Below are 25,185 nucleotides of genomic sequence, written 5' to 3' on the forward strand. Positions count from 1 at the left end.
ACGGCAAGATGTTTACGACAAGAATGCAAGTTCTGATGAATGGCATCATGTGAATAATATTCAGCAGTTTACTTTACGATGCAGAAGATGGCACAGTTGCTAGAGGTTCTAGACTGCTATTCTGACACAATATTGCAAATATGTCATGACCCTTATGAGTCATTAGCATATTTTAATCAAAAACAGTGTTGCCTATCTATATGCAGAGGTATGAAATGTAACCACACAGAATTTCAGGTTATTGCATAACAGGAAAAAAGGTATGGATCAAAGTCAAAGTTCAGAGGAAAACTAAATAATTATGCTGTGATCTTGGTATATCAAATATCACTTTGAAGAACTCAATATGCTGACAAAAATTAATTCAAAACTCAAAATGAATAATCATGTCAGAACACATCAGTGATTTTGCTCACCTGCTTATTTTGTGGGATGTAGCACATGACTTTCATAATTTAATATTCGGCCTACAGAGTCACAATTTCAGTGACCCAAGAGCATGCTTAGCAGCTGATATATATTCACTCAACATATGCAGAAAAACATCTCACTCCATTCAGATACATGAGGGCTTCAGGAGCTGGGTTATCAGCCCACAAGCTCAGTCACTGATGTGATAACATGGTGAACAACTTCCTGAAACGATACACCCCCTCCCTTCCTGATAGTTTCAACCTCCTGCTTACTTCCATTACCATTTACCAGGTGAAACATACTAGACAAGTCTCCAGTAATGGGCATCAACATTCATTAAGCCTCAGTTGACAAGTGACCACATAAAGTGGGAGGAAGGTTAAGTCATAATGCTTTTTCATTTCTAATTAAAGTTTGATTTACCATTGTTATAAGACTTCAAATATGTACATATACAGTCATTTTGTTCTCTTTTACTAGGTGTCCTTGGACACCTTTTCAGACTTCTCATTTAAAAAAGCAGTGTTTACCTCCTGAAACAATTTACAAGAACAGTGACCATTAGTGCCCACCTGCATTACAAAATAAAGCAAACTGTTACGTGTACAAACCAGAACACACAGTTGCGTTACAATCTGAAATGACTGGCAGTTTTTTTTTAATCTAAAGACATCTATATCTGGTCCAAGTCTCAAGTAATGTGCGGAGTTTAGAACAACTTTAAAGCATTTTAAAATCTCAGGGCCCTAAAAACGCTACCACAGGCGATGCTTTCATCGAAATTCAGGAATAAAGTGTGACCAGCTGAAGTTCTCACAGTCTTCTTCCAAGCCACTAAAACTGACATCTAGTAGGATCTTACTAAGACTGTCATTCATAGTGTCCAGGACCAGGCCCTCTGCCAAGGAGTGGTTAGCCTGTAATCTCTCCTGCCCTTCTCTGCAGTGTGTTCTAAGTGTTTGACAGTTTGATGCAAGTCTACCAATACAGATACTTGGAGAAATTGATTTAAGGAGTTCTTGGGGAGAATCAAAAAGTGCTCCATCTTTGAATGGGGTGCTGAAGTTCAGATAACTCTCAGTTTCCCTTGTGGGGGACAATGTAAATTCACAGTGTGTTTGAACAGGGCTTAAGTCAAGCATACATTCTTGTTTTTTTAGTGGTGTAATTGTCCACGGCTCCGATCTGACCCCCAGAGGAAGGCTAGGAGTCATCTTGGTGGGAGTGGAGGAAGTTGGCAGTTCTTGGAAGGCTGTCTCAATGGATTCCAGCTTGACAGGGGATTTAATATACTCCACCACAGAGCTAGAAATATCAGCACAGTGCTCTAGTTCATGAGTGTCGGAGGAAGAAAAGTCAGCTACAAGTCCCGAGTCCAAGCTATTGCATCCGGGGTAGAGGAGCAAAGGCTCTTCTGTTGGAGGAACAACATGTTTCTGCTTCCTGCGTGAACTGCTGTTTTCATACTTCCCTCCTTTCTGTTTTAGGATTGGTGTAGCACACGGTGTTGTCTGCATGTTTGGATGCTTCTTGACTGGCATGCTAGATGGCAGAAGAAAACCAGATGTTTCACTGGACAATGTTACCTAGGAAATAAATATATTTATCAAGGTAAAACAAAGCAAAAAGGTCCTTGACAAATTGTGAGGAACTTTCAAACATTAACAGCCAATCATCCACTTAAAACAGAAATAATTATAAGTTAAAATAAAATCAAAATGCACTTAATTTTCTTCTAGAATTCAGACTAATTCTATAATTTGTGATTCTAATGTTAGCAGTTTTAAATTCATTTTATTTCTAATGCATGGTAAAACTGAAGACTTCACAATGTACAGTGGTTGCCTTATGCAGTTGCCTTCTTCATGGTCCCTCTTCTCTGCCATACTAGGTGGCATTCTCCATTTTGATAATGCATCCAAGTTTATCAGCCTCTACCACACATTAAGTATCACTAGAGGTTTCTGGATGATCATATATACAGTTGTACATGATTCTGAAATTAATCCCAATCCAGGTGTAAAAGCAAATACATAAAAGTAACATAAGATGACTGGGAAAGGATTTATTTATTGTGATCCGTTTTCAATTTGAGAAACAAGATCCACAGTAAAGGTATGTCGTGAGATTTTCTGCGTCAGGACACTGACTTTTGTGCAGCAGCTTGTGTGTAAATGTAGCCTGTAAATACATGATTTTGGTGTTAAGGTTGGGCCAACAATGTTATTAATAATATTCCCCTAGTAGGTGGTAGAAGGCAATCTTGAAGCAATATCAGCTATAATTGGTTAAGTGACTATTTATGTTGTCTATAGCCAGTGTGGTGCAAAGCAATCTGATTACAAATATCAATTCTGTCAATATATTTTTATATGCTAGATGGTCAAAGCTATGGCTTCACTTAATTCACATCCTTGACAGAGTATACACTGCCTTTGAATGTTAGCTTGCAGTCATTTATGGTCCCCAAATATTTCTAGAAGTTTACCTGGTCAAGTTTTCCTGATAATGCACTAATTTTGGTCATGGTTAATTTTTCCTGAATGTCAACAGTGTGTTCCAAAAAGACTTTTTAAGTTTAATGCAAACTACTCAATTTTAGCTATTTAAAGTAATGATTTCTATTGCCCATTTAGTAGTACATCAGCTTTGTCCAAGCAGTGAACTAGCATGGACCTGACTGGAAGCAATAATTTCATTTGTGCTTATGTACATGTAATTTGTAAAAATGGAGAATAGTAGAATCCCCACAATAGATCCCCAGGGGACCACTGGGTTTGATGTTGAGTAGAGGACTGGGCTGATTGCCATGATACATGTGAACTGTTAGAAAGGTAGTTATTAAACCAGTCAGCACTTGTTGGTTACATCCTATCAGCTTGTTTCTATGCTAGTAGCAGGCTATAATTTTGTAAGGCAAAAGCCTCTGAAAAGTCAAATTGAAAAAAGATGGTGGTTAGAGACCTTTGTCATAGCTTGCAGCAATACACAGTTTACGAAATAAGCTAATACAGCTTGTTGCAGTATTTACTCTCGTTTGGTCAAGTCTAACTCTGAACTCAAGAATTTCAGCACATCTGGCCTGTTTAAACAACTGTTTCTTTAAGCTCATAAGTCAAGAACAGTGCTCTGGTCAGAAGGTCTAAGAGCACCGACTGAAAACAGTTGTAGACATCATGGTCAACCCAAGAATCTAAATTTTTGTAGAATGCATTCACAGTTGCCAACTCTTTTGTTGCTAACAGTAACTTATTCCAGAGCATTGGTATTCGTCAAATGCCAAAAATCCTCTTTGTATTTGTCCTGAAACTTCCCACTTTTTTTTTTATTACCATGGCTATGAGCTAAGAAGAACTAAATATTTTAAAATTCAATGAAGGACTTAAAGATTCATTGTAGACAATGCTATAAGCCAAGATTCAAATTCCTTGAAAATACCTGTAGTGAATTGAAAAGTATTTTTTGGCATCTTTCCATATATGAAAAATTCCTTGTTTGAACAACTGTCTTGGTAAATTTCTAAAGTGCACTGTCAAGTCTACAGAGTTGGGTTTCATTATAAATACAAAATTAATTGTTACATTCCAAGTCCAGTTCCCTAGAAATAAAAGTTATGTACTCACATAATGACGCATCTGTGTTGTCTTTTTGTCCTTCAATTGATGGGTCTTGGATTTGACCTCAGTCACTTTCCATGCTTAGGATTTGTAGCTCAGGTTTCTCCTCTTATCCATAATGCTATCCAAACCCCAACATTACCAGAGACCAAGTTTGCCCACAATGCACTAAGAACCCAATCCAAAATGTCCATAAGTAACATAACATCACATAGGTAAAAAAGGCAAATGGGGGGATGAGATAAGGCAATCTGCTCTGGAGCTTTAACAATGTGGGAATCTGTCTTGTACACCCACAGGTCATACCAAATGTCTAAGTCTTCCATGAAACGGAAGGGGGAATGGAGGGAGGGAGCTTGAGGAAGGACAGAAACAGAACACAGATGCAGCATTATAGTGAATACATAACTTTTGTATCTGATGCTGTCTTTTCCATGCATTCTTCAACCGATGGGACAGAGTCCCCAGCTACTTTATTATCAGGGTAGTTCTCATGGAAGAATAACCAGAGGAAAGCAGAACAGAAAGCCACCCTATCTCTGGAAAGGAAAAGAGAGTTTGTAATGAGCAATCAAGGTATGGGCGTTAGACCAAGTTGGCAGCAGCACAAATATGACCAATTGAAGTCCTCGACAAGAAAGCAGTAGTGAATACATAACGTTTTGAATGTGCTTTGGAGGTTTTGGTGAAATCAGACCTTTGTCTCTTTAAACTTCTGAAATGCAACTAGTCAACCAGCTTGCTAAGGTAACTTTTGATACAGCTTGACCCAATTTTGCTTTAGAAAAGGATACAAATTGATCTGACTTCCTGAAAAGTTTACTTCTGTGAATATAGGGTATCTAAGGAGGTCTAATAAATGAAGCAAATATTCCTCCTTATTGGTGAAATTAGGGAATAAAGCTGGTAAATTAATAGTTTTGAGTGCAGAGTCTGATGCTACCTTAGGTACAAAGGAGGGATTGATGTATAACAAAACTGTGCCACTGTGGAAAATAATATATGGAGGTTTACAAGACAAAGCCTAGAGTCTGAATAGTCTTTGGCTAAGGCAATAGCTTCCAGAAAATTAAAGTCTTCCACATTAAAAACTTTAAATCCACTTTGGCTGCACGTTCAAATGGAGACCAAGTTAACATTTACAGTACAATGAGATCATACGGATGGGTGGGATCATCTTAGATAGGTGGTCAGAGAAGGAACGTACCTTTGAGGAAAGCTTTACACAATGAAAGAGACAAGAAAGGAGTGATTCTCACCAATGTGGAAACTGGATATTGCGGCTTATACTTTAATTATGGAAGCAGTTACTCCACGATCAAACACTGAATTGAGGAAATGTAACATCTGATAAAGGTGGCCGAAAAGGGTATAAAATGTTAGAGGCCTAAATGGAAAACCTTTTCCATTTACTTTTACAGATTTTCTTCTTGTTGAAGCTTTCTGAAAATGTCAGAATAAGTATTAGTTGAGAGGAAAGCCTGGACCGCATAGCCATCACAAAGTGGAGAAAACCATGTGGTCAATTTGAGGGCTGGAATGTCCAGATGAGGCATTCTGGATGGATGTGATAGAATATCTGGATGAGGGTTTAACACACAAAAAGTGTATCAAGTGAAGCCAGAGAAAGGGGAACCACACGTTTTGAGGCCAGAAAGAGGCAATAAGGATGATCTTGTTCTTCTGTTGTGATACTTTCTGTAGGAATTTCAGAATTAATGACATTGGTGGATATGCATAAAGATGAGGGGGCAATCATGGCTCAAGGCATCTCGTGGCAACTCCACCCTCTGGAAAGTTCAGGGCAAAGAAATTACTGCATTTGAAATTGACAGGAGAGACAAAGATCGCAACATAGTTGGCCCCCTCAACAAAAAATCTGTTTTGCCACTGTTGGATTAAGACACTACTCATGAGGTAGCAGAATAGACTTACTGGGGAAGTCCAGCATATTAGCATATGCATTACAAATAGAAAGTGACCAGAAGAGATCACTCATTGCCCTACACTTATTGCTTCATGACACAAGGGGTAAAAGAGTGTGTTGCCCCTTGTTTGTTGATGTACCAGACCACTGACTGTCGATCTATAAAAAGATCACCTCTAAAGGGAAGATATCCTGTAATGCCTGCAATGATGCGAGGACTGCCCTCATCTCTAGGACACTGATATGAATATCGGCATCTAAAAGGGACCATGTTCTCTCTCTCTACAGAAGAATCTTGGAAAATCTGTTAGGACTTATGGAACCACATTTCTTACCCCCCCTTTCTAATTTCTAGGAAAAGTCCTTTGAAACTGTATACCTATGGCAGAAAGCATTTTCCCATCTTTCTCACTCCTGGAGAGTGTGACCTCGATTTTTGGGCCAGAGTGGATCCATCAAATGAATCATTGATGAAAGACATTTTGAAAGGTTCCGCACATAACATTCAGGCATGCCTACATACTATAATGTCTAATACCTATGCCTACAGCTCGAGAGAAACTCTCTGTTGTATTGAAAACCAATCGCATGGAAATGTTTGAAAGGGACTGCAGGGTAGCCAGCTACGAATCCACAGTTTTTCTGTCTTCTACAGACATGAAACCAGAAACACTTGTTAGTTCCTTTGTCAAGTACCTCTGAAACCTCCTCATATTTGCCAGGTAATTCAGTGACGAGAGCAAAGGTTAATGAAACATATACGTTTCACATATCTGCCCAAAGCCCTAGACTCTCTCTTAAGGGGTGGAGAGATGAGATCTCCTCTGCAAGCTCTCTTAGTATTTGCTGCTACTACCATGGCATCCACTACCAGGTCTTTACTCCAATGAGCATGGTCTTCATAGGCAATTAAGTACTTTTCAGGTTTCTTGGGAAACTGTTTTGTTACATTCAGTTCCTTCCCACATCAAATGGCAGATGAGGAGAACCATCAAGGAAGTAGGTAAACCAAAGCCAATACCTAGAGAAAAACAGATTCCTCCTGAAAACAGGCTTCAGAAGACAAACCTCCTTTCAATCTGAAAAGTTTGAGAATTTCCTTGGAGATGTCCTCAAAGGGTGGTCTGGAGAACCCTCCTCTTCAGCAAAAATCCATATCTTCTGATAAAGACTCTTGTGCCTCCTTTTATACTTGTGCTTCCAAGGAGCTTCAATGGGAGAGATGTTCCAAAGAAGGGGCATCCAGAATGAGTACGGACTCAAGACTAGTGTGAACCAGCTACCCTGATGGGATAGAATGAGCAGGCTCAAGACACAGGGCTGACAGTTGTGGAGGGGTGGATTAGAGATGTCTGAACCCCTGATTTGGAGCTCTCTCTCTCTACTGCCTCAAAGGTACAGGCAAAAGGAGAATGCAAAAACACTGCAGTAGGAGCCGAATCAACTGTACCAGGCTGACCAATAGCATCTCCCTGCTACAAGATCGAAGTTAGAGCCAAGCTATCTAATGACAAAGCTCTGAGGGGAAGAGACTGCTCTGAAAATTTTGGAGTCGAACCTCTACCTCCAGACTCGGTGCAGAAGCTTTGGTTTCGAGATCTGTCCATCTCAGCTGAAATCTGGGCTGCTTGGATCAGGGAAGATACGGGAGTTGAAGCCCACAACTTTGAATATGACACAGATCAGTCAGGAAAACTCAAATCCAAAACTTCCAAAGCCAGGGAATGGATTGCAGTAAAAGCAGTTGTAGGCATAGGAGAAATTCCAGAGCTAACTGGTCCAATGGGAGCCAGAAGAATCAAACTAAATTTGAGTCCTGAGGAATTTACTCATCATTCTGTTCAGATAAGCCTCTGACAAACTTCTGGCAGACCTGAAGGAGGAAGATGAGGAAGGTTGTCCAGAAGTCTTGTGAATGGGTGACTCCTGCAAGAAGTGAGACTGTAACCTGGAATAAATGGACACTGGCGAAAATCTCAGATCCCTACGAGAGATAGTTCTGGAAGTACAGACCCAAAGTAGCAGCCATATCTGAAGTCTTATTAAGCTTCGCTAGAGGATTAAGAGGACAGTGGTCAGCGGATTGCTTCCTTAGGCTTTTCATTTGATTTCTCACTCTTCTCCCCTTTTCGTTTATCCAAGGGCTTCTTCTTGCTGGATGGGGACACACAAGAAGCAGACTAAGTAGATGACTGGGGAATAAGACCCTTCAGAACTAGTTTATGGCACTCGACAACTGCTGATGGTCAAAGGCTGCACAGATGGCACAATCCTCCTCTAAATAATCTCCTCCTAAGTAGACTCCTTTAGTAAGATTATTGGAATTTGGCATTTTATGGCCACAAGAAACAATTTTAAACCTAATTGGTTTATCTGCCATGATAAAAAAACACAAGCAAACAGTAGAATTTTCAGTTTTTCAGTAAGAAAAATACCAGCAATGGAAACTAACAAATACCCAGTGAAAGGCAAGGGTAGAGACACAATGACCAAAATTGGTAATAAAGAACTTGTAGGTAACTAATAAAGGAGCGACAAAGTGCTGACAAGGCCAAAATGACCACAAGACGAAAAAAATATTTGGCTATCACTCTATATTTTTTTTGTAATCGGAAAGGGGAGGAAGCAAAATAAATAGGTATTAAACAGTGATAGCCAACAAAGGGTAGAAGAAAATTATGAACAAATCAAATGTGTACACTTATCTGAGAGTCTGAGCCAACAAAACTGTCTGAACGCAAAGAGCAGAAAACAAGATCTGAGGCAATGCTGGAGTTTGGAGGGGATTATGGGTAAAGGGAGGAGCCTGAACTAGGATCCACAAGTCAGGAAAGTGGCCCAAGTCAGATCAGAGGATGGATCCAAGACGCATCGGTTAAGAAAGGACACAGATGCACCATTAGGTATGAACAAAGGACCAGGCTGCTGCCTCTAAAATGCTTATAGAATTCCACTCATTTTCAATACGTCACCAAAGAGGATATGGCTCTGGTGGAATGTGCCTTAACCTTGACTGGAGTAGATTTACCAAGGGGAGAGTAACAAAAACAGCACAGAACAATCAACAAGCAATCATTTGCTTTCAGACAAGCTGACCCTTTTTAGCCTCAGAATAGTAAATAAATGGCTGATGAGCTTAAATGAAGGGCTTAGTTCTGTTAAGGCAGTACCTGAGTTACCTATGAAAACCCAAGATATGAAAAACCTAGTCTCGCTTACTTTTAGATTCTGGAAATAAAGTGGATGATTAACGGCTTGACACTGGGTAAATTCAGAAAACTTTTGCATGAAAGGATTAGTGTGTAAAACAACCCTGCTCTTGTGGAAAATCAGATAAGGGTGGTCTACCTGAGAACTTGCAGCTCAGAATCAACTTACAGATGTCAGAGTAACAAGCAAAACAGTTTTCCAAGTGATGAATCTCAAATCAGCCAGACAGGCAGGTTCAAAAGGAGAGGTTGTCAATTTTCCAAGAACATAGTTGAGATCCCAAAGAAGGGAAATTTGTTTTTGGTCAAGTGCAACAATCCTTCAATAAAATAATTTAATACAAAGAAAGAAGAAAGTTGGGGATCCATGGGCTGAGAAGCTGAGATGACCACAAAATGCACCTTAACAGATGCACGGTATAAACCATTATTAAGTAAAACTCACTCAAATATTTTAAAACCAGAGGCCACCATACGGGGCCATCTAATATTGGTTAGGCACTGCCTAGAAAACCTCTTCCACTTATAAACATGAGATTTTCGGGTTGCATGCTTTCTTGTTTCTATCAATAACTGCTGCACATCCTTAAGGCATCAATAATCAATCATCCAGGATGTCAGCAGCAATTGCACTAAGTCTAAGTGTATTAGTCTTCCCTAACACTGTGTAAGCCAGATCCAGAGTGCGAGAAAGCTTGTGGTAATTGTCCTTGGCCAGTTCCATTAAAACAGAGAAACAACTTTGCTTGGGCCAAAAATGGGGTCACCACAATGATCTTTGGTAATGCTCTTTGAATCTTCAAAAGTACCTTCGATATCGGTGGAAAAAGAACAGGAATGCTTCTGTCCTCCAAGCATGGCTGCAGGGATCTCAAACAGAATTTTCCAACTGTTTTGAAAGAAGGTTAACAGAACTATTTGAAGTGTTCCCACATATGGGCCAAATCCAGGCAGACCTCTGTGGGTGGGATTAGCAAAAGTCTGAAACATCAGAATATGCTGTAAGGCTAGCTCCCAGGCCAACATAGTCAACTGGCAAGGAAGGTACGGCCTTGTACCCCCCCCTTGCTTGCTCAGGTACCACATGACTGTGGTGTTGTCTATGACGAATAAGAGAGGACCTGGAGACCATAAGTGAAGGACTTTTAAGGTCTGAATCACTAACATTTACTTTACATTTATATGTTTTGTAGAGTCAAGGACCCCACATTTGCTTTGTACTACAACTCTCATGGACACTGTTCCTCATGCAAAATTTGAAGTATCCTTCTGGACTGAATGAAATGGAATCTGGAAGAATAGTAGTAGATCTAGATTAAGACACATTTGATCCCTCCATCACTGTGACTAATTTCACAAAATCTGTCACTGGCACCCGGAATCCCAACAGTTTCCAAGTACCACAGAGTCTTTCTCTCATGGAGTCCGGCCAGTGGTGTTATGAGGATCACTGATGCCATGAGACCTAGAATTTTGAGGAACCCTCTTGCTGAAACAGCTTCATCCCTGAAAATGTTCTGAACAGTCAGGACTTTGTCTTCTGGTAGAAAGACCATACTTTTGTGTTCATCATGCACCCCAGGAAACCAATTCTTCATGACTGCTTTTCAGTTTATAGCATCCTACAGACCACCCTCTCAAAGTCAGGAATCCCACTCGGCTTTCCTGAAAACATTGGAGAACATGAAGATCTCGCTGAACACCATTATGTCGGGCGACTTCAACTACCCAAACATAGACTGGGAGCATTACTCAAGCCCCAGCACCTTAATCCAAAGGTTCCTGGAATTTATAAACTCAAATGCTATGGAACAACTAGTCACCACTCCCACAAGAGGGGATAACATACTAGACCTGATCATTACCAACATGGGGACTCTATGCTCCATACCACAAGTATATCCCTCATTGGTAAGATCAGACCATAAATTAATTTCACTGGATATCCACATCCCAACCCCACCCCCAGCCCAGAAAACCACAGTGAAAAACTTCTCAAAAGCGAACTTCACACTTCTCAAAACCGAAGTGGAATCCCTTCAAGGCCCCAGGGACAGTGGAAACTACAGCCCAAACTGCAGAATCCTATATAAACGCATTCTACAGACATCTCCAGGAATGCATGGATCATGCTATCCCAAACAAAATCAAGACCCAATCATCCAAAGGCAGGCGTCCAGTCTTGTGGACCCCAGCCATAAATAAACTGTACAACAGAAGGAGGAAGCTACTATATGATAGAGCAAAATCCCTAAAAAGGAAGGCATCTCTGATCAGTACTAGCAAAAAATTACGATGCCTCATAAAATCCTCCAAGGCCAGCTTCGAGAGAAAAATTGCACAGGACACTAAAGACAATCATAAGGCTTTTTTCAGTTATGTTAGGAACCTGGGATGCAACTCCCAGACTTGTTCGGAGTTGATTCTAAATGACAAAAAATACACTGAACCCACAGACATCGCCAATATCCTGGCAGCCAGGTTCAGTGCAAACTCCCCCCCCCCTCCCCCCAAAACAGCAAGTATCTATCCCAGCAGAGTGCAGCTTCCCAAACATCTCTGATGCTCAGGTGAAGGCCGCCCTCTCCAAAGCAAAAAACACTGCTTCCATGGGACCAGATGGCGTCCCGGGTTGCGTCCTACATGAACTCCAAGAAGAACTAATCCCTCAAGTAAAACTGCTGTACAATCTCAGCCTCACTACAGGATATGTGTCCAAAGAATGGCGTACAGCAACAGTGGCCCCACTCCACAAAGGTGGCGCCTATACGGACCCTGGAAACTATCGCCCCATAAGCCTGACTAGCCTAGTCTGCAAGGCTATGGAGAGGATCATCATGGAACTCAAAGACATTGGGGAGCTACAGACACTAGATCCTACCCAATTTGGCTTCGTCAAGGGCAGATCCTGCCTTTTGAACCTGGTCGACTTCTTCGAAACAGTCACCAAGGCCATAGATGAAGGGGAGGTAGTCCACACAGCCTATCTGGACCTCGCAAAGGCATTTGACACAATACCCCACTCGGGCATCATAGATAAGCTATCCAGCCTAAATATAAACCCCTATGTCACAAGATGGGTCGCAAACTGGCTCAAAGACAGAACCCACAGAGTCAGAGTTGCTGGAGCCATGTCAGACTCTAAACCGGTCACAAGTGGCATCCCACAAGGTTCTGTCCTGGGACCTCTCTTGTTCGGTATTTACTTTTCTGAGGTACAGGCCAACGTGGGAGGACTATGGCTCACCAAGTTCGCAGATGACTGCAAACTGGGTGCCATAATCGACTCTCCAGCTGACACAAACATCCTTCAAAAAGGTCTCACAGAGACGGATAACTGGTGCCAGAGCCATGGTCTAAAGCTAAATGCCAAAAAGTGTATAGTCATACCCTTTGGCAAAAACAATATGCCCACAAATTACCACATAAAGTACAGAGAAAGTAATTAGGAATCTGGGGACCCAAGTTGATAGCAATCTCTCCTTTGACAACAACATTGCCAAAGTGGTTAGAAAGACCTTCTACATAGCCCACCTCATCATGAAAGGATTCACATCTAGATCAAGAGAGGTAATCGTGCCCCTTTATTCATCCCTCATCAGGCCCATCATAGAATACAATGCCCCCTTTGGGATGTACCTTACCCGACACCTGCAGCAATTAGAAAGACCCCAAAAGTACCTCACCAGGAGGATCAAGGGACTCAAACAGATGCCATATGCTGCTTGGTTAAAAAAACTCCAGCTCTACTCAGTTGCATACCGCCTACTTCGAGGCGATCTATGCCTGACATATAAACCTATGTCCAACCCAGAATTAATGGACATTCTCCACCTCAGAAAATCTAAATCCCTTAGAGCCACGCGCTCGAGGGACTTGAACCTCAGCACAGAAATAAATAGAACATGCTGGAGGGACAGATTCATAACCCAGAGGCTCCCTTCGCTCTGGAATAGAATTCCAATTCATGTTAGGCAGAGCACCTCATTGACTCTCTTCAAGAAGAATCTTGATGAGTGGATGGGGGATCGTAGGTTTGTCCCGGGGATTACGTCCATGTCACTATTAGACAGAGGCACAGTAAACTAAACTTTAAAAAGGGCACAGTATACTCAAATCAAGGGGTAGCGTAAGCCAAACACAATTGGGCTAGGCTTATAAATGCCCCAGGGCAGATAGCCTAGTATGAACCTATGAACCTATGAAAGAGAGACACAGGAATGTCTCAGGTTCACTATGAAACTGGGAGCAATTACAATGTGATAAGCATTCAGATGTAAAAGCACCATGACACAGTGGTCTAGAAGAAGGGATAGGGCAGTCTGCAGGATAAGCATTTTAAATGTGGGTACTTTCAGGAAAGTATTGGAGTATAACAAACTCAACACTCTTCTTTACAATACAAAATCATTTTGGGAACCAAAACGGAGCCATGTCAAACTTACCATAACAGATGTTCGAATGATCACTGTTGCAGTAGCCTTAGCTATATGGGTTGTATCCTGCCAAGGATAACCAACAATTCTTTCTGTGAGACTGAAAAATGTCAGTGTTCTCCCACTTAAAACCACTGGCACATTCTAGCAATAGTCGCAGAGAAAAACTCCCACTGGGAGAATCAGAAACTGAGCTCAGAGTCTGAATCAGAAATCTGAAGAAAAGAAAATATATTGATCAACTGCATCTTCCTGTTCAGATTCAGAATCTTGAATTTCTTCAGGAAAAAATGAATCTCTTTTTTACCAGAAATTGCTTTACAAGAATGAGTAATAGTCTGAATCAAACTTTGAGCCAGGCCCAGTAAAGTACTCCTATCAAAAGGAAATGGAGGAGGAGTAGATGCATGCTTGGTTTTCTGTTTCTTTTTGAAAAAGGGGCCAACCATGTTACTAATAGCAACAGCAGCTTCCCCACGGATGGGCACAGCATTCTGACACAGAGAAACCTTCCCCGTTCTGCTTCCCAGGGCTGACAGTTCTGCCTTGCCCACTGAGGGGACCCAACAGCAGTGGAGGACATAGCTAACCCTTGGTCCATAGGTGCTACATCATATGTATCTGGAATAAAAAGATGTTTGGTCTGAGGTACAGCAAATGGCCACAGCAGTCACCCAACTGTGGTGGAGGCAAATTGCTAGCCTGTTGAGGTGGCAAAGGCTGTTTGCTTAATTTCTTCTTTTTGTGGCTGGAAGAATGACAGACCATGGGATGGGTAGACTGTTCCATGGTTAAGACAAAAATGGGGCATTTTTCCTGGGGAAGACAATCAGTGATTGCCATTAAACACTACCAGTCCCAAAAGTTACTTTCACAGAAAAACAGTAAAAAGCACATGAAACCAGTATGCCAGCCCAACAAAAGCAAAAATTTCTACACAGAAAAATGTTTTCAGTTACTTTATACCACTTTTAAACTGACAGAAAAAACAAGCGCTCCATTTAAAACTGCATTACAGTCCCAAGACTAAAACACAAATTAATAAAACATCAAAAATATTTAAGAAGATGGAAAATAAGAAGTTATGTACCTACCATAACGTTCCATGTTAGTTGTCTTCTCTCGCCTTCTTTCTTGCTTGATGGGTTCGGAGCCGATCCCTCGGCTCCGACTCGGCACTTGCTAAGCTCGAGAGTCACTTTTACCAGCTCGAGGCAGCCCCATATCCCATGATGCAAGGCGGTAAGTACCCAGATCTCGTTTGCTGACAAAGGGCAATAGCACCAAGCATAAAATACTTCCCAAAGGAAGAAAGAAAACTTACAGATGGAAGAAGGACCAGGTCTGAATGGTCTTCAGCATAACAGTTTCTTATACAAGGTCTGTTCAGGCCAGGGGGAAGGAGGGAGGGTCGCAAGAAAGAAGGCGAGAGAAGACAACTAACATGGAACGTTATGGTAGGTACATAACTTCTTAATGTTAAGTTGTCAATCTCGCCTTCATTCTTGCTTGATGGGACCGCGTCCCTAGCACCTCTATCCTGGGTGGCTCAATGGAACAAACTCTTGAGGACTGTAGAGCCAAAACTGGCTCTGTCCCTGGAGGCCAAGTCCAATTTGTAATGGGAAACAAAAGTGTGAGGAGTAGCCCAAGTGGCCGCTGCACAAATAGTGTCCAAAGGAAGTCTAGCTTGAAAAGCTGTAGAAGTAGCTAAGCTCCTAGTTGAATGTGCTTTAGGTTTTGAGCACAGCTGTTTTCCCCTGAGCGTATAAATTTCAGAGATGACCGAAGAAAGCCATCTGGACAAAGTCACTTTAGAAACAGGAAGGCCTTTTTTATTATCCGCATAGGAAACAAAAAGTTGATCAGATTTTCTAAATTTTTTGTTCTGTCCAAATAATATCTAAGTTGACGGTGGACATCAAGATAATGTAGCTTTTGTTCAGCTCTATCTGAATAGTTAGGAAAAAATACCGGGAGATCAATGGATTGATTCAGATTGTTCTTTGAAGCGACCTTAGGTAAAAAGGTTGGATTAGTTCTCAAAGATACTCTGTCTTTGTGAAAAACCAAATAGGGGGGTCGAACTGAAAGAGCATGAAGTTCAGACACCCTCCTGGCAGATGTAATAGCCACTAGGAATAAAGTTTTCCAAGAAAGATATTTCAGGGAACAAGAAACAGCTGGCTCGAAGGGGGAAGAATCAAGGATGTCAGCACTAAATTTAGATCCCACTGAGGAGGAGGATTCCTGATTGGAGGTTTTAGTAGGAAAATTCCTTTCAAGAAGGCCCTGCAGAGCCTATGGGACATAATATTATGATCTGCTATCCCGACATGAAAATTGGAAATAGCAGCCAATTGAACTCTGACTGTGGAAGAAGAGGAGCCTGCATGAAAAATCTCTGCTAAGAAGTCCAGAACTGCCTGAACAGGGGCAGTAAAAGGATCAATATTTTGGGCCTTAGCCCAATAAGAGAAACGTTTCCATTTGCTTGTGTAAATCCTCCTGGTAGAGGATTTTAGTGAAGCTACTATGATGTCTCTAACTGGGTTAGAGATCAAAGGAAGCCTGGCTAAGGAAGGAAGTGGAGCAACCATGCTGTGAGGTTGAGAGAAGGGATTGACCGGTGCAGCTGACCCGATTGGTGAATCAGAAGATCTGGCACTGGGTCCAGATGCCACGGCTGCACCAAAAGGTGATGATGGAGGAACGGAACCAAACTTGTCGAGGCCAGTAAGGGGCAATGAGAATCAATTTGGCTCTCAAAGCGGTAGCTTTCTGGATCACCTGAGGGATCAGAGGAAATGGAGGGAAGGCATAAAGAAGTCCCTGGGGCCAATCCTGGGTCAGAGCGTCTCTGGGGGGATGGCCTGATAGAGGAAGAGGCTGAAGAAGTCTGGACATTTGCTGTTTTGGGGAGTAGCAAAAGATCGCAACATGGGCGACCCCATTCCAGAAAAATCTCTTCCGCTATAGATTGCTTGAGAGACCACTCGTGAGGCATGAGTATAGCTCTGCTCAATCTGTCCGCTATAATGTTGGTTTTCCCAGGGATATGCGTTGCTACCAGAAACCGATGAGAGGAGATCGCCCATTGCCAAAGTCTGAGCGCTTCTCGACACAAGGGGTAGGACTTGGTTCCGCCCTGTTTGTTGATATACCAAACTACAGACATGTTGTCTGTGTGGACTGCAATTGTCCCTACGGGAAGAAAGTCGTTGAGGGCTTGCAACGTTAAAAGCACTGCTCTCATCTCCAGGACATTTATGTGCAGATGGTACTCGAGCGGTTGCCACGTCCGTGAACCATCCTGCCCTGATAATGACCCCCACCCGATCAGGGAGGCATCCGTGGTGACAGTGGCTATCGGGGATGGAGGTACAAAGTACCTGCCTTGGTGAACCTGAGGCGATGTGATCCACCAAGCAAGATGCTCTTTGCATGTCCGTGTCACCAGAATCTGGTGACGCATTGGAAGTTGCTGGTATGACCACTGTGTGAACAGCATCCACTGAAGAAGGCATGTAGAAGCGAGCCAGGGAAGAAGAGTAATGGCCGCAGCCATGAGACCTAATACCTTTAGAACCATTCTGGCCTGTATTTTCTTGCTGGCCAGAATGATCCTGACATGAGTCTGAATGTCTGAAACTCTTTGTTCTGTAAGGGTAGCTGACATCCGAACAGTGTTTAAGTTTGCCTATGAAGGTAATAGACTGGCAGGGCGATAAGGATGACTTTTCGAAGTTGATTGAGATGCCCAAATGAGAACAAAGGTCTACTGTGTAATCCCTGGCTTGTATAAGCTGATGCCTGGTGGTGGCTGACAGGAGCCAGTCGTCGAGATACGGAAACACCTGGAATCCTTGGCGTCTCAGGTGAGCCGTGACCACTGCCATGCATTTGGTGAACACTCTGGGGGCTGTAGTGAGACCAAAGGGCAGGGCTCTGAACTGGAAATGACTGGACCCCAGCCGAAAGCGGAGAAATCTCCTGGGCGTCTGTGAATTTTGATGTGATAGTACGCATCCTGAAGATCTATTGAGCACATCCAGTTGTCCTTCTGTAAGAAGGGCAGAATTGACTGAAGAGTGACCATTCGAATCTTGTCTTCCTGACAGACTTGTTGAGTCTGCTGAGATCCAATATTGGTCTCCAGTCTCCCGTCTTTTGGGGACCAAAAGAACCTTGAGTAGATTCCGGGCTCTGAATGGTCTATTGTAACTGGCTGAATGGCTCTTTTTTGCAGTAGTTTTGCGATTTCTGACTCTGCAATCTCCCTTAGACCGGGTGGTACATCTGGAAGGGAACTTGAGGGAAGGGACTTTCCTCGAAAGGAATTATGTAACCCTTGGATATGATCGACTGTACCCATCTGTCTTGAGTGAGGGAATGCCAGGCTTCTGGGTACAGTGATAATCTTCCCGACTGCCTCCAAGGAGGGACACCCGGGCAACACCACAGGGATGCTGAAAGGGCTTGTCAGAGAGAGGCTCCCTGTTTCCCTGGTTCTTGGACCCCCTCTGCCTCTAGAGCGGCGTCTGTTGTTGTTACCCCTTCTGCCTCTAGGGGTAAACTGACCACGTGAATCCGGCGTGACTCCTTGGGATTTACGGAACCACATCTTCCCACCCTTCTGTCCTTTGGGATAAGGCCTAGAAGGGGTGGAAAAACGGACTCCAACAGCAGAAAGAGTCTTGCCGTCCTGCTCGCACCTGGTCAAGGTTTCCTTCACCTGAGGGCCAAACAAAGCTGACCCATCAAAGGGAGAATTTGTGAAGGACGCCTTAAAGGGATCCGTAAAATCACATAGCCGCATCCAGGCTTGGCGTCTAAGAGTCACACCTGTGCCTGCGGCTCTACTTGCTCCATCCGCAGCATAAGATATTAGCCGCATGGAGGAGTTTGCAATGGAATTGAGGGTTCCTAGCTGAGAAGCAATTTTTTCTTGAGCCCCTGCAGCTGTAGGATCCTGAACTACTTCTCCCAGCTCCTTCAGGATATCCCTCTGGAGTCTGGTGAAGTGACATAGGTAATTCAGCGGACGCATAGCAAAGGTCGCTGAGGAAAACATCCGCTTACCGAACCTATCCATGGTCCTAGAGTCCTTATTAGGAGGATGGGCGGCACGGAAGGATCTGCAAGTTCCTTTTGGTGGCCGCAGCCACCACCATGGCATCAGCGGGGACACCCTTAGTAAGGAATTGTTTGTCACAGGGGCAGTGATAAATTTTGAAGGCCTCCTAGGGACTGGCTCTACAGAGTCAGGAGCTGCCCACGCCTTCGTGCAATAACCTGCATAAGGGGTCGAAGGTGGAGACACCCAGGAGGTGGAGGGCCGAGATCCAAGCGCCTCTAGGTATACTGACTCATCCTCAGAGGGATTGTTGGTGGGCCAGTTTCCCTCTGTTTCAGAAGTTCTAGGATGTCTGAGAAGGAGACATCCTCAGAGGGGATCTAGGGATCCCTCTGACTCATCAAAGTCAGTATCCAGTGACAGACTCGGGGAGTCTACATGCTTCCTCTTACAAGTCCTCTTCCTAGGAGGATCTCCCGAAACATCAGGAGAATCCTCGGAAGAGGGGAAATTCCCAATGGGGAAACCTGAGGCGGAGGATCTCTGGGTCCTGTAGCAAGAGAAGTGGCAGAGATGTCAACAGGTACTATAGAGGGAGGAGCTACGGGAACAGACTGCTGACTGATACCAGTGGCCAGTACACTCTTCATCACCTCGAATGCTCCCCTCCCAGGCAGGTCCGAGAGAACCCGCACTGAAGAGCTAGGAACTCCAGGGACCACCGAAGGGAAGTCTCAGAGGCAGATGTCGGAGCCGAGCTCACCAAGGCCGAGGCTCCAAGGGGAAGAGCGGGTTCGGACAAGGGTCCGATGCCACTCACCCCCTCGGAGGAGACCATGGAAGCCAGACCACCGAATCCCTCTAAGGAAGGTCTCGAAGAGGAGATAAGAGTAGAGGCTGAAGGAACAGAAGGGGGTATCCGTCCTCCAGCCGTAGCAGTAACCATTCTCGAAGACTCCAACTCCAAGCTCTGGGGTAGAGTCGAAGGAGGAACTGTAACGGGGTGTGGACCAACAGTAGTCTGTTGAGACGGACTGTGTAACATTTGGGCCAGTACCTGTGACTTAAGTAATCTACTGACCACTCTCTCTAGGTCATGATCTGATAACCTGGATGACCTTGAAGATCGGCTCCGATGGCTCCGTTCCGATAGAAGAGGTGAAGCCGGAGCCGAACGTATCGGCTCCAAGGAAGGAGCCCCCGCCCTCTTCCGGGAATGAGCCACCGGACCCGATACTATAGATCCTGTCGGAGCCGACCTCTCGGAGCCGACAGGAAGCCTCGATGTATCGGCTCCAGCGGGCCGATACAGCCACCAAGTAACGGTGTCGGAGCCGATCGAGCCGACACCGATGCCTGCCACATGGGTGTCGGAACCGATCGGAGCCGACATCGGTGGTCAATACAGATTCTGCACCGATAGCCATCGGTGCCGGAACTGTCAAGCCAGAATCGGCTCCAGCGAGCCGATCTCGACTCAATGAGTCGGGCGAGGCCGCAGGCTTAGATACAGAAGCCTGGGCCTTGGAAGGTTTGACTGATTTGGATGGAGCCGACTTAGCCGGAGAGCCCTCCGGCTTAAGAAGGCCCCTAAGAATCAGTTTATTCCGTCTTTCCTGCAGGACTGACAAATAGCACAGGAGTCCTGCAGGTGAAGAGGGCCTAGGCAATAAAGGCAAGAAGTGTGACCGTCTGTCAGAGACATCTTCTGACAGCACGAGTCACACTTCTTAAAACCTGAGACCCTCTCCTTTGACATGGTGCTGAAAAAACACACACACACACACCAGTCAAATTAACTTAAATAAAATACCAAAAGGTATTCTATAAAACCAACACACACACCCTAACAGGGGGGGGGATGGGATAGGGAAAAGTTTGACTAACAAAATTAAAGGAGACAGGGATTTTCTGTCAGAAAAGGTACAAAATAAACTTAAAACTATCAATAAAAGGTTTTTTTAATAAAAGGGGCTTAAATCTCACAAAAGTGAATAACTTACCAGGAGCTGGTAAAAAGAAGACCTCCTAAGCGAAGCGGCAAACGAGATCTGGGTACTTACCGCCTTGCATCATGGGATATGGGGCTGCCTCGAGCTGGTAAAAGTGACTCTCGAGCTTAGCAAGTGCCGAGTCGGAGCCGAGGGATCGGCTCCGAACCCATCAAGCAAGAATGAAGGCGAGATTGACAACTTAACATTTATATATACACACACAAACATGTAATCTATATGTATACACATAACGCGCACACATTATATATATTCATAGGGGTCTACTTCACATGACTAACTCAGAATAATGAATTTCATTTGACTCTGACCACAATACCTAATTTTCAAAATACTGAAAACTCATTTGACAGTCTCATAGTGAAAGCTTACAATGTTAAATTTCAAAGTAGTGCAGTGTTTCTAAATGTGAGTAGGAGTCTACATTTTTATGGAAAGTATCTAAAGTAATATGGCAGATGTTTCATCCACTCCCGGCAGTAGGTGCAGTTTGTACAGTACTGTAAGCTAAGTAAAGGGTATATGCCCTTTTCCCCACTGTAGTGTGATCTTGGAGATAGTATATATAGTTTGGGGGGAGGGCGTGGGGGGGTGCAGCCCCTCACCTAGTTTGTTTTTTTTATATCTGGTTTCTGTTGAGGGTAATAAGTAGTTTAAGTTTTGGAAAGAGTTAGTTGCTGGTGTCGCAAGTGTGCATGTCTATAGCTGTAAACTTAGTATTTTGAAATTCATCATTGTAAGCTTTGTGTATAATGAGACTTGGTCAGATGAGTTTTCAGTATTTAGAAAATTAGGTATTGTGGTCTCAGTCAAATAAAATCCAGTATTTTCAGTTTTCAGTCATGTGAAGTAGATCCATACATGTATGTATATATATATATATATATATATATATATATATATATATATATATATATATATATATATATAAAATACATACACATTCTATAATACATATATATGTGTGTATGTGTGTATATATATATATATATATATATACACACACACACACACACACACAAATATATATATATATATATATATATATATATATGTATATATATATATATGTATATATATATATATATATGTATGTATATATATGTGTATATGTGTGTGTATATATATATATATATATATATACACACATATATATATATATATATATATACATATATACATATATATATATATATATATATATATATATATATATATATATATATATATATATATGCACACATACATACACACACACACACACATCAAACAGAAAAATCAAAAGTACATAATAAGAATATAAAAGGGAAGCTAGAACCTGGAAACTGTAATCCACCACTCTAGGCTGCTGAGATTTAACTGTGATAGCAATCACCAGGCTAAACAGCAATGGTCCATCAATGGACCAGAGGCTCTTGCAGGTTCATATTCATCATCTTCCCTTTTTTCCTCCATTTTTCTTCATGGGATTAGGATGTTGTGTCAGCTGTTGCGATCTCTTTCTCTATTCAATGCCACATTCCTTTGACACTCATTCCTGACTGTAGCAGGTCTTCTCTCACACAGTCCATCCACCTCTTTGCTGGATGCCCTCATTTCCATTTGCCTTCTTCCTGTCCGACTCAAATCATCTTCTCCATGTTGTCTTCCGCTTTTCTACAGATGGGTCCAAAACACCGTAATCTGTTCTCTTTGATCTTATCTGCAATTGAAGCTCCTTTGATTTCTGCTCTTATGTTCTTATTTGTCTGTCCCACAATGTACATCCTACTATCCATCTCTGGCACTTCATCTCCATCTCTAGCTTTCTCAACTGTTCTGGAATGCCCAGTTGCACTCTTTCCTCATCTCTAGCTTCTTCTAAACTATTTGTCTCACTGCAAAACTATGTCACTGCAAACATTGTATCTGAACTGCTCATCTCCCATCTTACTTTCTACTAACACTGTGTATTCATTTATCAATCACCCTCATCAGAATGTTTATGCATTGTGATATGAGTTTGATACCTCTATACTGCCCACAGTTATGAACGTTCCATTTGTTCTTCAACACTGGCACTAGTATGCTTAGTCTCTAATTATCTGGGATACACCTCTCTCTCCATACTGCTATGAGTACCCCCCTCCGGAGCCATTTCTCTCCTTTCTCACCCAGCCTCCATCATATATGCTGTGAACTCATCTGAGCCTACTGTTTTCACTGATTTATTTTTCTTAGTGCTGTTCTTACTTCTATGGTGGGCTCCTCTTCTTCCTTCACTGTACACTTTTGTTGGGGCAGTACAGCTTTTGTTAGATTTTCTTCATTCAGAAGTTGCTGGAAGTACTCCTTTCATATGCTTTTAATGTCCTGTGGACTAGTGAGCAAGTTGCTGCTGCCACCCCTTATGAAGGGTGTTCTACTATCTTTATCTTTCTGTCTTTGCCTTGCAGCCCCCGATACAGTTTCTTTGTACCAGAGTCACTTTCCAGAAGCTGGTAGAGTGCCTCTGATGCCTCAACTCCTCTCTTAGCCAACCAGTAGTACTTCCTAGCTTGGTCCATCTTTTCTAGCTCCCACTTTTTCCTGCATTCCTTCCTTCTTTCTTTTGATGACTTCCGCATTCCACCAGCAGCTTTTGTTATGTACCTTATTTCCATACCTACACACCTGGCTCAGCTGCATATCTGTTCTGTAAGACATCACACATGGTCTTTTAAAGGTGCTGCCATTCTTCAACTCCACCTATTGCCTCTTCTTCTTGAGGTGCTAGAGTCATGAATTGATGCTTTGAATTGTTGTGTTTTCTTTCTAGTCAACGTAAAGGTCTTCAGCCTGGTCTCTGTTAATCTTAGAGCCTTCTCTGGCCACTGCTTGCAGCTGATTGTGGCAAACAGTGGTTTATGCTGTGTGTCAACTGTTTCACTGGGGATGACTTTGCAATCACTAATTCTACCCTTGTGTCCTTTCCTTAGTATGAGGAAGTCTAACCTGAGTTGCATGTTGGCCTCTCTTTTATGTGATATTGTGACCGTCTTTCTGCCATTTGCCAAACAGAAATCTAGAATTTCTCTCCTTTATTCCTGTTACCCCACCCATGGGGACCTAGGCAGTCCTCATATCAGAACAGACAGAACAGGATATGTGAATTCAGGTCACCCATTACCACCAATTCATGTTGCCCTGCTTTAGTAGTAGGCCGTGCAACTGCTGTCTGAATGCACTCTCTTCTTCACTATCACAGCCCTGCTGTGGGGCAAAGACAGTTTATGAATACTGCTCTGTCACTGCACTGGAGTCGGATTGTTACAAGTCTGTCACTAATTCAGATGACATTCCTCACTGTCTGAAACTTCACCACAATTCCCACAAAATTTCTGTTTGAGTTGCTAAGTTTAGATCTCTAGATCAGGTGATACTCATGCTGTTTGACTTGTGGCCATGCAACAGTTCCATCAGGGCTGGATTTGTGAGTAGTAGATACTGGATACTAATCCAGCTGGCTTTGCTGCACTGCCCCTCCATCTTGTCCCAGGTTACATACAACGTTCAGCCTCCTACTTACCATCATGTCACCCACTTCATAGCTTCGTCCTGTCAGCGAACCTTCATTAAGCATGGTAATTCCTAGTTCATATTTGGCAGGTTGATTTGTTTTTATGTCCAATTTTCACTCAACACAGCTATCTCAGGTAACCCTAGTTGGGTAAATGGACACTGGCTGCTGGCCAGTAGCACATTGACCCACAGCTGCCAGGCTTTATGGCAGGCACACACCAGACAATAGGGGCACATACACCCTCTCCCATTGTTAGCATGGGTCCCTGGTGTAGACTGGAGTAGGCCAGGCCCTCAAACCACTTATTACTGGCAAATACCCATGCCCACTTGGCGACATTTGTCAACATGATCAAATCACCTACAGACATATTTAACACAAGAGTGGCTAGCCCTGCTACGACATGCTGCCAGTGATCTGTTTTCTATCTTGAAGATACTGTGCACCAAAGTAGATGCCAAAAGGTTTGTCTATTCATCTCTTTCACCTACAGGACACTATCTACAGTTGGTATTGCTGCCCAGAACTCCATTCTAGGGTGAGTGAGATGGAAGCACAACGTGTTTTATGCAGGATCATATTCATTACTTCAGTTATGTTGTTTACACATCTTAGCCTCCACTACCCCACTCCCTTCTTTCTTTTATCTCTCCCAGCATCTGTCTCCTCTCTAGTGAATACTTTCATTATATTATATGGGCAAAGTACAAGTTTGTTCCCCCACCCCCAATAAACATCTTTATTAAAATAATCACGTATGACATAGGCAATCTTACATTTATATAAATGAAAAACACTGACATCACTTTAGCTGCAAACATTATACATCACAGACACCATTGAAATAACTGTAGTTGCCAACATTATACATCACTTCTCTATTCAGTCATTGTCAGTTAAGCATCCTATGGCTCATTCAAATCCTGCCTCTTAAACCTCGTTCTTTCTCTGC

At 42.8% G+C, this 25,185-nt stretch overlaps 1 protein-coding gene across 2 annotated transcripts in view; it reads right to left on the reverse strand.

Moving 5' to 3' along the window:
• Window positions 1-403: 403 nt before the first annotated feature.
• FOXM1 (forkhead box M1) overlaps window positions 404-25,185 on the reverse strand; it is a gene marked incomplete in the record, with an annotated part of 465,907 nt that continues 441,125 nt past the window's right edge. For both annotated transcript variants that reach the window (XM_044087601.1, XM_044087602.1), the window contains 1 exon segment: window positions 404-2,000. In XM_044087601.1, the coding sequence (XP_043943536.1) occupies window positions 1,188-2,000 (813 nt within the window).

The sequence above is a fragment of the Protopterus annectens genome, chromosome 11.part0 (genome assembly GCF_019279795.1).
Source record: "Protopterus annectens isolate FY-2018-M chromosome 11.part0, PAN1.0, whole genome shotgun sequence".
Classification (NCBI taxonomy): domain Eukaryota; kingdom Metazoa; phylum Chordata; order Ceratodontiformes; family Protopteridae; genus Protopterus; species Protopterus annectens.